At 34.4% G+C, this 12948-nt stretch overlaps 1 protein-coding gene across 2 annotated transcripts; it reads left to right on the top strand.

Annotated features, from left to right (window-relative positions):
• The first annotated feature begins 2215 nt into the window (after positions 1-2215).
• Positions 2216-12386, top strand: Cylc1 (cylicin 1). 2 transcript variants are annotated; one of them, XM_076561607.1, is made up of 6 exons: positions 2260-2300; positions 5495-5535; positions 7035-7150; positions 7746-7836; positions 8814-10484; positions 12227-12386. In XM_076561607.1, exons 4-6 carry the CDS (start codon positions 7804-7806, stop codon positions 12257-12259), a joined length of 1737 nt encoding a protein of 578 aa, XP_076417722.1. In that variant the 5' UTR covers positions 2260-2300; positions 5495-5535; positions 7035-7150; positions 7746-7803; the 3' UTR covers positions 12260-12386. The 2 variants fall into 2 exon arrangements, with proteins under 2 accessions (XP_042125340.2, XP_076417722.1); XM_042269406.2 differs by lacking the exon at positions 7746-7836 and having other exon boundaries at positions 2216-2300.
• Positions 12387-12948: the final 562 nt, after the last annotated feature.

The raw sequence follows: 12948 nt of genomic DNA, 5'->3' as shown, positions 1-12948 counted from the left end.
AAAGCTCAGGAAAAATTATGAAAGAGGGAATGGAAAGATTTTAAGAGCCAAACATCCCAGATGCCTGCTACTAGATAGTGTTCCCTAGACATGACAGGGAAAATGTGTCCATGAAATATCAACAATATGATTGTGTGAACAAGAGACACATTTTGACAACAGTTAAAATGTCATCACAGACAAAAGAAAATTCACATGACCCCTCAGAGCTACTGGTGGTCAGTGGTTGTTGAAAGAGAAACAGCGTCCTCCAGAGGTGAGTTCCTGAATAGATTTTCTAATTTCAAGTGGTAAGATCTGGACACATGTACATATGAGCAAAACTAAATTGACTTAGCAATAATCTGTATATACATATAATAATAATAATAATTAAGAAGAGATCCTGAATTTGGGAGGGAGGGTTGAAACGCAGGAGGAGTTTGAAGAGGGAGCAAGAGTGATGTAAATGCAGTGATCATTTATGAAGTTCTCAAAATAACTAAAATTGTAAAAAGTCAGTATAATTCAACAATCTCTTTATTTGATTATGTCAAAAAGAAATAAAATTCATACCAAAGAAATAATTTCACTCACGAGCTTATCACAGCACTATATACAGTAGCCAAGATGTAAACTCATACAAAGCATCTGTTGATGAATGAGTACTAGAGCATTATCCTTACGTAAAATGAAATCCTGTCACTTGTAGAGACATTTATGAAGCTGGTTATGTTAAGTGCAGTAAGTACAGAAATATGATTGCTTATTTACTGACTCATTAGTATAAGCAAAAAGTGATTACTTTCTAGAAATAAGGGGCAGGATCATGGTTATTAGAGGCTAGTACTTAGTAATATAGGTAGCAGTTGGAGAACTACCATAAAAATGCAGCTAGATAGGAGGAATTAGTTCTATTTTCACATTTTCTGATAGGGGAAACATTCTACAAAAATTCACCATGTGTTTCAAAATTTCTAGAAGAGAAGAGCCTTAGTATTACTAACACATAAAAGTAATAAATGCTTGAAGAATGGAATTGTAAATCACTCTGGTTTGATAACACATTATACATAGGTATAAAGTTATCATAATGTACCCCACAAATATGTTTAAATAGTATGTCAATAAAATGTTTAAAATAAAACAAAAATGATGGAAGTTCTCCATTAAAAAAACAATTGTATCATTGAAACATATAATAAAATATGTCCAAGAAAAGATTCACTTCTGAATGAACAGGAGGTAGCAGGTATTAGAATACAGATGACATACATGAAAGATGGCTTGGATAACATCAAATGTGTTAGAAACTTTCTTTACTTCTGTTTAAAATTTTTCATTATAATAAATAATTTCAGGGTTTTTCCAAGATAATGGGTTTTTGTGAGGCATTTCCCCTATGAAGAAGAAATCCTTGCTTGGATTTTAGGATGTTGACAAAGGGAGCTCTGGGAAATTACCTAAAAAAGAAATGAAGGAAATGACAATTTACAATTTCCAGAAACTGATTAGAAATTTACATTAGTTAACTCAATGTGTGTTATTACATTAATGTATGTTGGTTCACATATGTAGTTCATAAAATATATTGTATATTCCTAAGAAATAAGATAATATATAAAAAGACAGTTTTCCTATGCATATCATTATACTACCCTAAGAGGTTTTATTTCTACAATGAAAAATCACATTTATAGTTGTCCTACTAAGTAGCAGGTGATGATTTTGTACAACTTTGTGAAAAGCAACATTTGCTTTCAGATTGCAGAGGTGTATTATTACTATCAACTTAATAGACATTTTACTTTTTGGGAATTCAAAATATACAAAAAAAAGTAAAATTTCATCTTTTTGGAAAAATATCAATGTAATCATATGAAAGATTTTCAAAAGGCAGAGATTGAATTTGAAATAATTATCATTGATTATAGCTGCTCTTTTTAAGAGAAATGCTATATTCTATTTTCTTTCCAACTTTAGCACTAACATATATATCCATGTATGGGCACACATGTCCACTCAAAATTAATGTTGATTAACTTGCCATAAAATAATTAGTTATTTATTCAACAAGCAAGTAAAATGAATAATTACCTGGGTCTCTTACTTAATTGTCTTAAAAATATGTGAACATATCCATACTTTTAAAATAATATTTACATGTATGTAGACAGTGTAAAATATAATGTGTGTTTTCCCTTTAAATTTTTGTAGCTCAGAGACTCTTTGTGATGTCATGACTCAACATTACCAGTTTGACCACATGAATGCTGAGGTCCTGGCAGAAGACAGGCAAAGAAAATGTCTCTTTCAAAACTGTAAGCCCTCTTCAATACTTCTTGGTATTTTTAATGATTAACATGTTCAATGAACTTACATAGTTATGTGTAAAGACAATTAATTAGTCCCTGTGCATTTTTATAGGTTAAATTTTGAATTTTAGCTGGGCAGTGGGTAGCTCACACCTTTAATCCCAGCACTCAGGAGAGGCAGAGCCAGGCAGATCTCTGTGAGTTGGAAGCCAGTCTGGTCTACAGAGCGAGATCCAGGACAGACACAAAAGCTAAACAGAAAAACCCTGTCTCAACCCCACCCAAAAAAATTGAATTTTTTTTTTTACAAATTTCCCATTCTGCCTTGAGTACCTTCCCTTTAAATATATCCAGTTCAGCTTCTTTTAAAAATGTGTCAATGGCTATGTCTTTTTGAGTCATTTTTTTAAACCACATCTTGTTTTTGGCAGAATGGAAATAATTAATGTGTGTATGTGGTTTATTTAAGATTTAAACCTAGATATAAGGTAAGATTGTTGTATTTAACAACCAGTGAGCTTAATTTAATGAGTAAGAAAAATTTGTCATTCTATTGTTCCAATAAAGAGGATAAAAAGACTTCTATTATGTCTGATAGAATTATTATATAGACATTTTTTTCTTTTTAAAAGATCTATATTCATCTAAAATTGACAACAGTTATTTAAATAATTTTACTGGCTATATCTTTGAGTGGTGGTTTATTTTAATCATTTATCTTGTCTTAAAGTCTAATGAAAATAATTTTAAAATTAAGGTAAAGTGAACTGTCTTGACTTGGAACTACCAACTAGTATCTATGTATGTTCATTTGAATCAATTATTTTAATATACCAAAGTGGAAATAAGGTATAGTTGCCATTATAGTAGGTTTACACCTAAGTCCATGTTGTTGAGATCATGTGTAACCTCTACCCCCGCCACTATGACCACTTTGTATTGGAGAAATTATTTTGGCCACTCCACGTAGTTAAAAGTATATTTATTTAGTGGCGTAACTCACAAATTAAGTAATAGGTAGGTCGCAGGGTCTGGGGAAGGTGTAATGCAGTCCAGCGGTGTTCTCCTGAGCTCTGCACAATCCACCTTCACCATTCAGCGTCCCGGCACCGAGAGAGCGCACAGAGAGAGCACTGGCCCATCCAGCTCTCGGGTCTCCAGGCGCCTTCCCTTGCCCCGCCTCGTAGGCGTGACAGTTGCCAGAGTCTCAATGGGGGTTGGAACTTCCAGATCCAAGCTGGAATGGCTACCCACTACATATGTGTATATATATATATATATATATATATATATATATATATATATATATATATATATATATATATACACACACACACACACATATATATATATATATATTTCAAAACTTCCATTTGATAATGATTGCTGCTGTTTATGTCCTACTTTATAGATTGGTGGGTCAGATAATACCCAGCTCATGATAGGTAGCTCCAGTTTAAGGGTAATTTGGTAGCCCATTGTTTCAATTAAGGCCCAATAGCAGGCCAAGAGCTGTCTCTCAAAGAGGAAATAGCTATCTGCACATGATGGTAAAGACTTAATCAAAAATCCCAAGTCTCCTCTGTGATTAACTTATAGGAGCCTGCCAAAGGCTCCAAACAGCATCCTTATCTTCCATTGACAGACACCTCAAGTACACTTGGGTCTACTGGATCATATAGTATATACTCATAAGTGGATATTATCTGTAAAATACACAATATCAATGTTTACAATTCACAGACCCAGAGAGGCTATGTAACAAGGAGGGCTGAAGGGGGGAACATTAGGACCTCCCTGGGAAAAGGAAATAGAACAGATTTCGTGGGTGGACTGTGGACAGGTGGGGATGGGAACATGAGGGATCAGGCCAGGGGTGATGGAGGGGGAGAGTACTGAAAAAGACAATTAGAAAAGGGGGAATTTGGGGGTGAGGTAGAAAGCTAGTACAAGGGAAACTCCAAAGAATCTACAAGGATGACCCAGCTAAGGCTCTTAGCAATAGCAAATACATAGCCGGAACTGACCATTTCCTCTGTCTAGGCAAGACTTCCAGTGGAGGGGATTTGGACACCAACCCAGATACATAACCTTCAACCTACAGTCTGTACTGCCTATTGGGTATTCTGGGGTAAGGGTGGCATAGAGATTGTGGGAGTGTCCAATCAGTGACTGGTCCAGCCTGACACCCATACCATAAGGGTGAGCCCACCAATGATACTGCCTGAAGCAATAGGACACAGATGCTGAATGGCCCAGAGACCGAGGATAGAACCAAACATGACTGGAGAAAAAAATGTCAATGTAATGATGCCTGATGATATTCTGATATACTCGTAGATTGGTGCCTAGCCCAATTGTCATCAGAGAGGCTTCATCCATCAACTGATAGAAACAGATGTAGAGACCCACAGACAAACATTAGGTGGAACTCAGGGAATTCTATTGAAGATGAGGAAAAAGGATTGTGGGAGCCAGAGGGGTCAAGGACATCACAAGAAAACCCACAGAAACAACTAAGCTGGCCTTATAGGAGCTTGCAGAGACTAAACCAATAACCAGGGAGCCTGCGTGGAACTAACCTAGACCCTCTGCATATTATGACACAGTTGTGTAGCTTGGTCTTCTTGTTAGACTCCTAACAGAGGGAACGGGGACTATCTGACTCTTTTGCTAGCTTTTGGGACCCTATTCCTCATACTGGGTTGCCTTGTCCACCCTTATTATAAGGGGAGGTTCTTAGTTTTACTGCAACTTGCTGTGCCATGCTTTGTTGACACCCATGGGAGGCCGGCCCTTTTCTGAAGAAAAAGGAGGAGTGGATGGGGGGTCAGAGGGGAGGTGGGGGAGGGACTGAGAGCTTAGGAGGGAAGGGAAATTGTGATCAGGATGCAAAAAATTAATAAATTAGTAAAGAACAAATTAAAAGATAGTAGCTATTCAATGATAAATATGGAATGGGCCTTTTCTGGGTATTTTTTTCTGGCCTTTTTAAGGAAGTGTAAATAGATGGATTCAAATGTAAAGATATCTCATTATTTTGGTTTGTTTTTATTTTATATTGAAGAATTTGATGATAAGAAAAATGCATTAAACATATCCAAGTGTTAGTTTTGAAGGACAGTGCATGATGATGATGATGATGATGATGATTACCCATAGTACAAATTCAGTTAAAATGTTTTCTTTATATTTTACAGGCAGGAAAAAAACATCACAACATATGATGATTACTTTTGGAGTAAGAATTTGTTCTTTGAAATTTATTTTTGTTTTTATTCCTAAACACTGTAGCAATAAATGGCTAGTACTCCCTAGTAAATGTGGTAAGATTAAAAACTGTCCTGAACTTGTTACAATTTTTACACATGCTTGTATACACACACACACACACACACACACACACACACACACACACACACGCATGTGCTAAATATTTCTGACTTAATGCATTTATTTATTAGTTGACTTCAAATAAGAGATTTATTTAGTTTGTTCTTCCTTCCCATAAGGACTCATGCTTACTAACATAAACTGCCCCATGTCCTCAAAGTTTACAACTAGAAAACTTAAAGTGAAAAAGGCAAGAAAAGTTATAGATGAGAGAAGTTAACAAATAATCCATTTGGTGAGAAGCTGCAAGCTTACAGAGCTCTCGTACATATATTAAACTAAAATGTGCACACATACAGTGGCATATTTTTTCTATTATTTCCATCTCTACCCTCAGTAAACATACAAAGAACATTGTAACACTTCAGTTAAGGGATTGCCTCTAGGATCAAATCTTAATTCAGCTCTTTACTAGCTTTGTGATTCGGAATAAGGAATTTAACATATGGCCGTGTGTTTACACATTTGTATAATATGCAATGGCATTATTTAATTCAAAAAGAATTTTCAAGGATTGAGTTAACAGCTATGATGGTCTTAGAACATAACCTGACATATAAAAAAACATTAACTATTAACAGTATCAGCTATACTGAAATTATTACTATGACTAGCTTCACATATAACAGCTCTTCAAATATATATAAAAAGCAATCACATCTCTCATTAGCCTGCTCTCTAGGAACATTTTCCTGAATTTTGTTCCCAATTCTTCTTTTGTCATAGTTTCCAGACAGTTTGACATTCCTGATTTTTCTAAATAACCTCAAATATATATATATATATATAATATATATATATATATGTGTGTGTGTGTGTGTGTGTGTGTGTGTGTGTCTTTATATATTATAGAATGGACAAGACTATTAGCATGTCTGAATCTAACTCCTGTGATTGGAGGTGCCATTAAATTCTGAGACATCTCTGAAAATTAACACTTTCACTGGTTACTTTATGCTCAGTGATATGCTATTTATTATAGAAATTGTGGGAGAATTAACCATATTATCTCTCACCTAATCAAAATGACATTAAGAAATTAAGACAGAGGAGACAATTTGAAAGTAAACATTTGTAATTTGTCTATATTTCATTCCTATTGTTTTGTAACAGTAGTTTAATATCATTACTCAGGCAACAATCTGTGAAAAACGATTTTACATAAAAAATAAAAATTGTTATGTTAAACGTAAGCCAATGCTAAATGGAGAAATGGTTTTATGTTCCCTAATGCTCTTCAGGTAAACTGCAAGTTACAACTTACTTTGACTTAAATATAGTTCGCTTAACAATATTTTTCAAAGCAAGAGTCTGGCTATTAACTCGAATTTTGTTTTCTAATCTCAGCCAGTCAAACTAGGGAACAATGGAATCAAGAACATTTTGTTTTGATGTTTCCCAAAACACCTCTGCCAGATATAAAAAAGAGATCAGGATCTTCAGAAATACAAATTGCAGTTCCTGTAAGTATAGAAAAAATCACTTTAAAACTAAATATATACTGGTAACAGCATATATAAACATAAATAAGACATACATAATTTGAATTATATTATTCAGAAGAAGAATTTCAAATTTATAAATCTATAGAACAAATGGCTCACCCATGTTTTAAAAATAAACTTTTTCTTTCATTTTTTTTTTGAGAGAGTTTCTCTGTGTAGCTTTGCGCCTTTCCTGGAACTCACTCTGTAGCCCAGGCTGGCCTCAAACTCACATAGATCTGCCTGCCTCTGCCTCCCAAGTGCTGGGATTAAAGGCATGAGCCACCACCACCAGGCTGTTTTTTTTTTTTTCTTTTATTTTTGAGATTACAATTGCTTCATATCCATATTATGAAGATAAGAATCTCTATAGGTACTCATCTTTCATAAAGATTCTACTGCTTTGGTATTATTTTTTGAAACAGTATTCTTGTTGTGTTATATTTATGTACTATTTACATTTTAATCTTGTATTATAATAACTTTTCTTCTTTACAAAATAATTTAATATTATTTGATTTATTTTTATTAGTGTCTCTTTATGTATATATAATATGCACTTGTGTGAATGCAGGCATGAAGGTACATATGTTTAGAGTACAGCTTTCAGAAGTTGCTTCTCTTCTTCTAATATGGAATCCAATTCAGGTCATCATGCTTCTATGGTAAATACTATTGTATGCTGAGTTATCTTAACAGTCCTACCAATTTGTTTTTAACTGAAGCATAAAAGTGTAAAAGCAATAATTACATCATTTCTCCCTTTCCTTTCCTCTCTTCAAAATTTCCCATATACCCCTCCTTTCTCTCTTTCAAATTCATGTAAATATTGTTACACAAACACACACACACACACACACACACACACACACACACACACAGACTTATACATTCCTAATTTGTACATGGTTCTCTCTATATACCAGAGTTAGTAGGTTAAGAAAATTGGAAAGCCCAAGTCCACAAGTTGTGGTTCAAACAGATCTAAAATTTAAATCTTGAGATGGAATCTAGTTGTAAAGAGTGGAACATCCCTGCTTTCTTAAAACTGGAATTCATGATACTTAATAGTGGGAGATTCAAGTTTTCTGTTGCTTCTTTAAAGTGGGAGTTATCATAAATTGGAGCTTTTATTAGCAAAATGAAAAAGTAGTATCCAAGGATAATCCGTTTTGATATAAAAAGATTTTAAAGTCTCTCCCAAAGAACAGTTACAACCAAAGCATTTATTCTATAGCTATGCATCATTTGTATAGTAATGTAATCTTCAGGCTTCCCAACATAGTCATCATTTAATCTCATATGACCATTTGATTGTTGGATCTTCTACTGAATACTTGAAACAACATGAAAACTAAAGGCTGGCAAGATAGCCTGATGATCTGAGTTTGATCCCTAGACCCAATTGGTGAAAGGAGAGAACTTGTCACCTCAAAGTTGTCCTCTGAAGTCCACACTTACACCATGGTATACACACACACACACACACACACACACACACACACACACACACACACACACTTTTGAAATAGAAAATAAAATCTATTTTTGATTGATGAAAAGATAAACATTTTTATGCTGCAAATGAAACAAATGTAAGTCATTCGCAAATGCTTATCATTATTTTCCCCAATCTTTTCAGTGGCAAGAGAAAAGGAAAATGGAGAAAGGTCAGATACCAACTAATATACAGATAAACCAATTTTTCCAAGATCTTTTCCTAAGACCACCCTTTTCCCTAGCTTTCATTATACAGGCTCCACTCAAATATCTTTATAATCCTCAAAACCGTTATATAACAGCAGAAACTAGAAAGCCCAAAGATGATATAACAAGAACAACTTTGAAGAAAAAATTGAAGGAAAAAATAAGCTTATATGCAATAAATCTGGAATCCAATAAAATGATGACTGATGGTAATCCTGAAATAAGCAACACAGACCAATTTCTGCCCAAATCATCCCACAAAATTGAACCATTTAAGAAGTCAAATACCACATCAGAAACAAACCTAGAATCCAATCATTTCAAGATTACCAAAACAATGGATTCAAGCAATGATAACGGAGATTTAATTAATTCCAAGGAGGCCAATAATGAAGCTACATTTTGGAAGGACAACCCAAATACAAACTCCAAGAAGAGCACTGAAGAATTTTCTGATGACACAGTAGAGCACATAAGCAGCTCAAATATCAACTTAAAGTTTCTAAATGAGTTCAGAGCTGAATCCACAGATTTTGATGAATGGTCAACAAATTGCTCACAGAACAATGCAAAGAAGCCTGCAAAGAAGCCTGTAAAGAAGGGAAAGGACTCTGAACCTGATTCTGGAGACTCAAAAGATATAAAAAAAGAAGTAAAGAAAAAAGAGAAGAGAGAACCCATGAAGAAGAAGGATACAGAGTCTACTGATGCTGAATCTGGTGATTCCAAGGGTGCAAAGAAAGAATTAAAAAAAGATAAAAAAGAAAAAAAGGAAGCCAAGAAAAAGAAGGATACAGAGTCTACTGATGAATCTGGTGACTCCAAGGATTCAAAGAAAAATAAGAAAAGAAAGAGTGAGGACAAAAAAAATGCAGAATCTACTGATGCTGAATCTGTAGACTCAAAGGGTGCAAAGAAGGAAAAGAGACCTCCAAAGAAAGATGACAAGAAGGATGCATTCTATACCAATTCTGAATCAGACGCAGAGTTGAAAAAGGTGAAGAAAGATAAGAAGGAAATTAAAGGGAACAGGAAGAAGGCTATTAAGGATACAGAGTCTACTGATGCTGATTCTGAATCTGAAGGTGATCCAACAGTAAAGAAAGGTGAAAGGAAAGATAAGAAAATTACAAAGAAAGGAGAAAAGAAGGATGCAAAGAAGAACATACAATCTAGTGCAAGTGAATCTGAAATAAAGAAGGAAAAGAAAGAGACCAAGAAAGATTTGATGAAGGGCACAGGTGGTTATACTGACTCAGCATCTGATGCATCTCCCAAGGCAGGCATAAGAAAAGTTGTAAGACCCTCAGATACTGAATCCGAAGGGTCATCAGGGTTTAAGGCTATAAAGACCACTGATGATTCAGATGCCACATCCACAGACTCAAAGAAGGGAATGTCAGAACCAAGAAGAGGATTCAGAATGCCAATCAAAAAGACTACATTCAGAGACAATGGGAAAGGAAGCAAAGGGGGTAGAGTCCCTTCATCAAGAGAAAGACTACCGTTTCCTCCTTGTGAGCCTATTCGAGAATCACCAAAGCCCAAATGTGTCTGTCAGTGCAAGATGCCTCCTCCACCTCCAAAACCCAAATATGCTCCTTTGGTAAGTTTACTACTATTTAAAACTTTAGGACAAGTTGGATTTTGAAGTGAAAGTTTAAAAGTCCGAATATATAATCTAGGCAATAATTTTCTTTTAATGTGATTTTAACAGTATTCAATATTTAGCAGTATTCAAAATTGGAACTTAGAGGCAAAGAAGATGAAAAGTCTATTGAAACAGCTTACCCAAGTTGCCAAACAAATGCTTAAATTTCAATAGAAAAACGTTTATTTTGACTAGAGTAGGGGGAAGTAGTTTGTGACTTAAAGTAAACATTTTACTTACTTATACTCATTTTACAGAAATGGTTAACTATACAACACTTTTAAAAAACAAAGCTAAACCTGATTAAAACTCCAAGGGAACATTTAAATGAAGCATAAAGACATTTTCGGGGAACTTGCTCAATGCAGTAAGTCTCTATTAAACAAAATGCACACTACAGGTAAAAAGAATACCAAGATTCAGGAATACACAAACTTACTTATTCTGCACAAGTGGATTCTTACAACAGAAAAATACAAGTTAACTTTCAGAAGTGACAGAATCTCCTCTGGTTTCTAAACATTTTTCAGATTATCTCTCTCTTTGGGGGGATAAATATCCTCTTGATTTATAATTTCTACTTTTCTCATCTAAGAGATCACTCCTTCCATTCCCCTATTCCAAATAGCTTGGGGTATTTTGGAGGGGTAAGAAGACATGAATATACAAATCACTTTGGAAGACAATCCTGATCTATATTGTATCATCTCTTTCTAGATCTCACTAATCTTCTGTTGAAGTGTTATGCAGTTACATAATCTTGGGACTTGCATCACAAGTCTGTTTCCTCTGATTTTTACCTTGTCCCTTGTCTGTTCTTACCTTGGTAAGAGCCCAGGCACTGTCATACTAAATGCAAGGCAATTCAAGTTACCATTAGGTATTGAACTTGTCCTTTTCATTTTCACTCATTATTTACCTCCCTCATGTTCCCTGTAATCATCTTAACTTTTATCTAAGCCCAAGTTATCATATTTATGAAGAGTCATAAGTGAGATAATACCATTTAAGAAATTTCTAAAAATGTAAAAATGTTGATAGAAAGAAAATCAAACTATATACATTATGAAGATTGCAATACTGCCTATTATAAAAAACTCTGGAATTAAATTTATAAAATTTTTGTTTATCAAATATGAAATACTACGTGAGAACATACATACCTATATATGTGCATGTATATGTATATTTACATACATAGACATGATCCTATAAAGTTAAGAGAAACGAAAAAAATACTATGACATTGAAACTAGGAGAAAAACCTGTATACTTGTACAGACTACATAGCAATATACACATGAAAATATCTGTATTAGTGTTATACAATATGAAGTTACTGTTATTTTATATTTTTATATAATATTTCAAATTTGAAGGTAGGCTAATAATGTGACTTTTAGAGAGCTTTAGTTCCTCTACAAAGAATGGTAACTAGACTAGTATTTGGTACTTCTTGCCCCTGAGTGCCATTAGGTGCACTCTAGGGGTTGATGTGTACACTTCTGGATTACATCTTCAAAGTTTTCAAATTCTAGATCTGGGTTGGAGTCCAGGGAAGGACAGCATTTAGAAACAATTCAGGTTCTCCTCAATCTACAATACTATGTGTTTAATTATAACCTTTAACATATCAGGCATTCTCTATAATTAATAATACTTCCTTTTTATTTTCATCTTTCAACATTATCCTTCAGCCTGGAGTGGAATGGATTCACAAGCTGCTCTGAAGAACAGGTGAGCCCTGGGTTTTGCAGACTGGCCTTATGGAAGCTAACAATTCATCAAACGTGCCTCTCTGCTTCACTGGAACTGTAGTCAATAAAAGTAAGCACCAGCAGCATCCAAAAATCAAAAGCAATTTTTGAGTGATTTAGTAAGTGTGAGGTGTGTGTGTGTGTGTGTGTGTGTGTGTGTATGTGTGTGTTCATTCATGTATGTTTATGTGTGTGTTCATGTGTGTGTGTGTTATATAATTTGAAAGATGATTTATAGAAATATGTTCTCTGTTTTTCAAATGCTTGAACTACTCAGACAAAAACGATGTAACAGTTTACTTCGGACACTGGAGCTTCATTCTGGAACAAATTCTGAGCTTGTATGAAAATGTAGTAATCTGATGGAAGATCTTGCCACATTTTGTTAATTCCTATTTTATTTATCATATGGGAAAGAAAACAGACAATAGAATTTGTCATCTCCTTCTTCATTACTAAAGAGAAGGAAGGGCTGAAGATCCTGATGTCTTCTCATTGAAACTACAGTAACTGGAAGGCCTCCCACTACAGTGCCAAGCTACAGATTAACCTTTAATGTGTGTGTGTGTTTTTAGGGACACTGAATATCCAAACTAAAGTTTGGTCCCCAAAATCTCATGTGCAAAATATAAGACATTTTCAGTTAATTACTATAAATGTTC

This window comes from Peromyscus maniculatus, chromosome X (genome assembly GCF_049852395.1).
Source record: "Peromyscus maniculatus bairdii isolate BWxNUB_F1_BW_parent chromosome X, HU_Pman_BW_mat_3.1, whole genome shotgun sequence".
In the NCBI taxonomy this organism is placed as follows: Eukaryota; Metazoa; Chordata; class Mammalia; order Rodentia; family Cricetidae; genus Peromyscus; species Peromyscus maniculatus.
The sequence above is the reverse complement of the archived record's forward strand: the minus strand, read 5'-3'. Positions and strand labels throughout refer to the sequence as shown.

Bases quoted from the DNA above. Each gene is read 5' to 3' on its own strand.
- Cylc1 (XM_042269406.2), top strand. The intron at 5,536-7,034 runs GTAAGAATTTGT...TTCTAATCTCAG, and splicing joins ATATGATGATTACTTTTGGA to CCAGTCAAACTAGGGAACAA. The intron at 7,151-8,813 runs GTAAGTATAGAA...CAATCTTTTCAG, and splicing joins AAATACAAATTGCAGTTCCT to TGGCAAGAGAAAAGGAAAAT.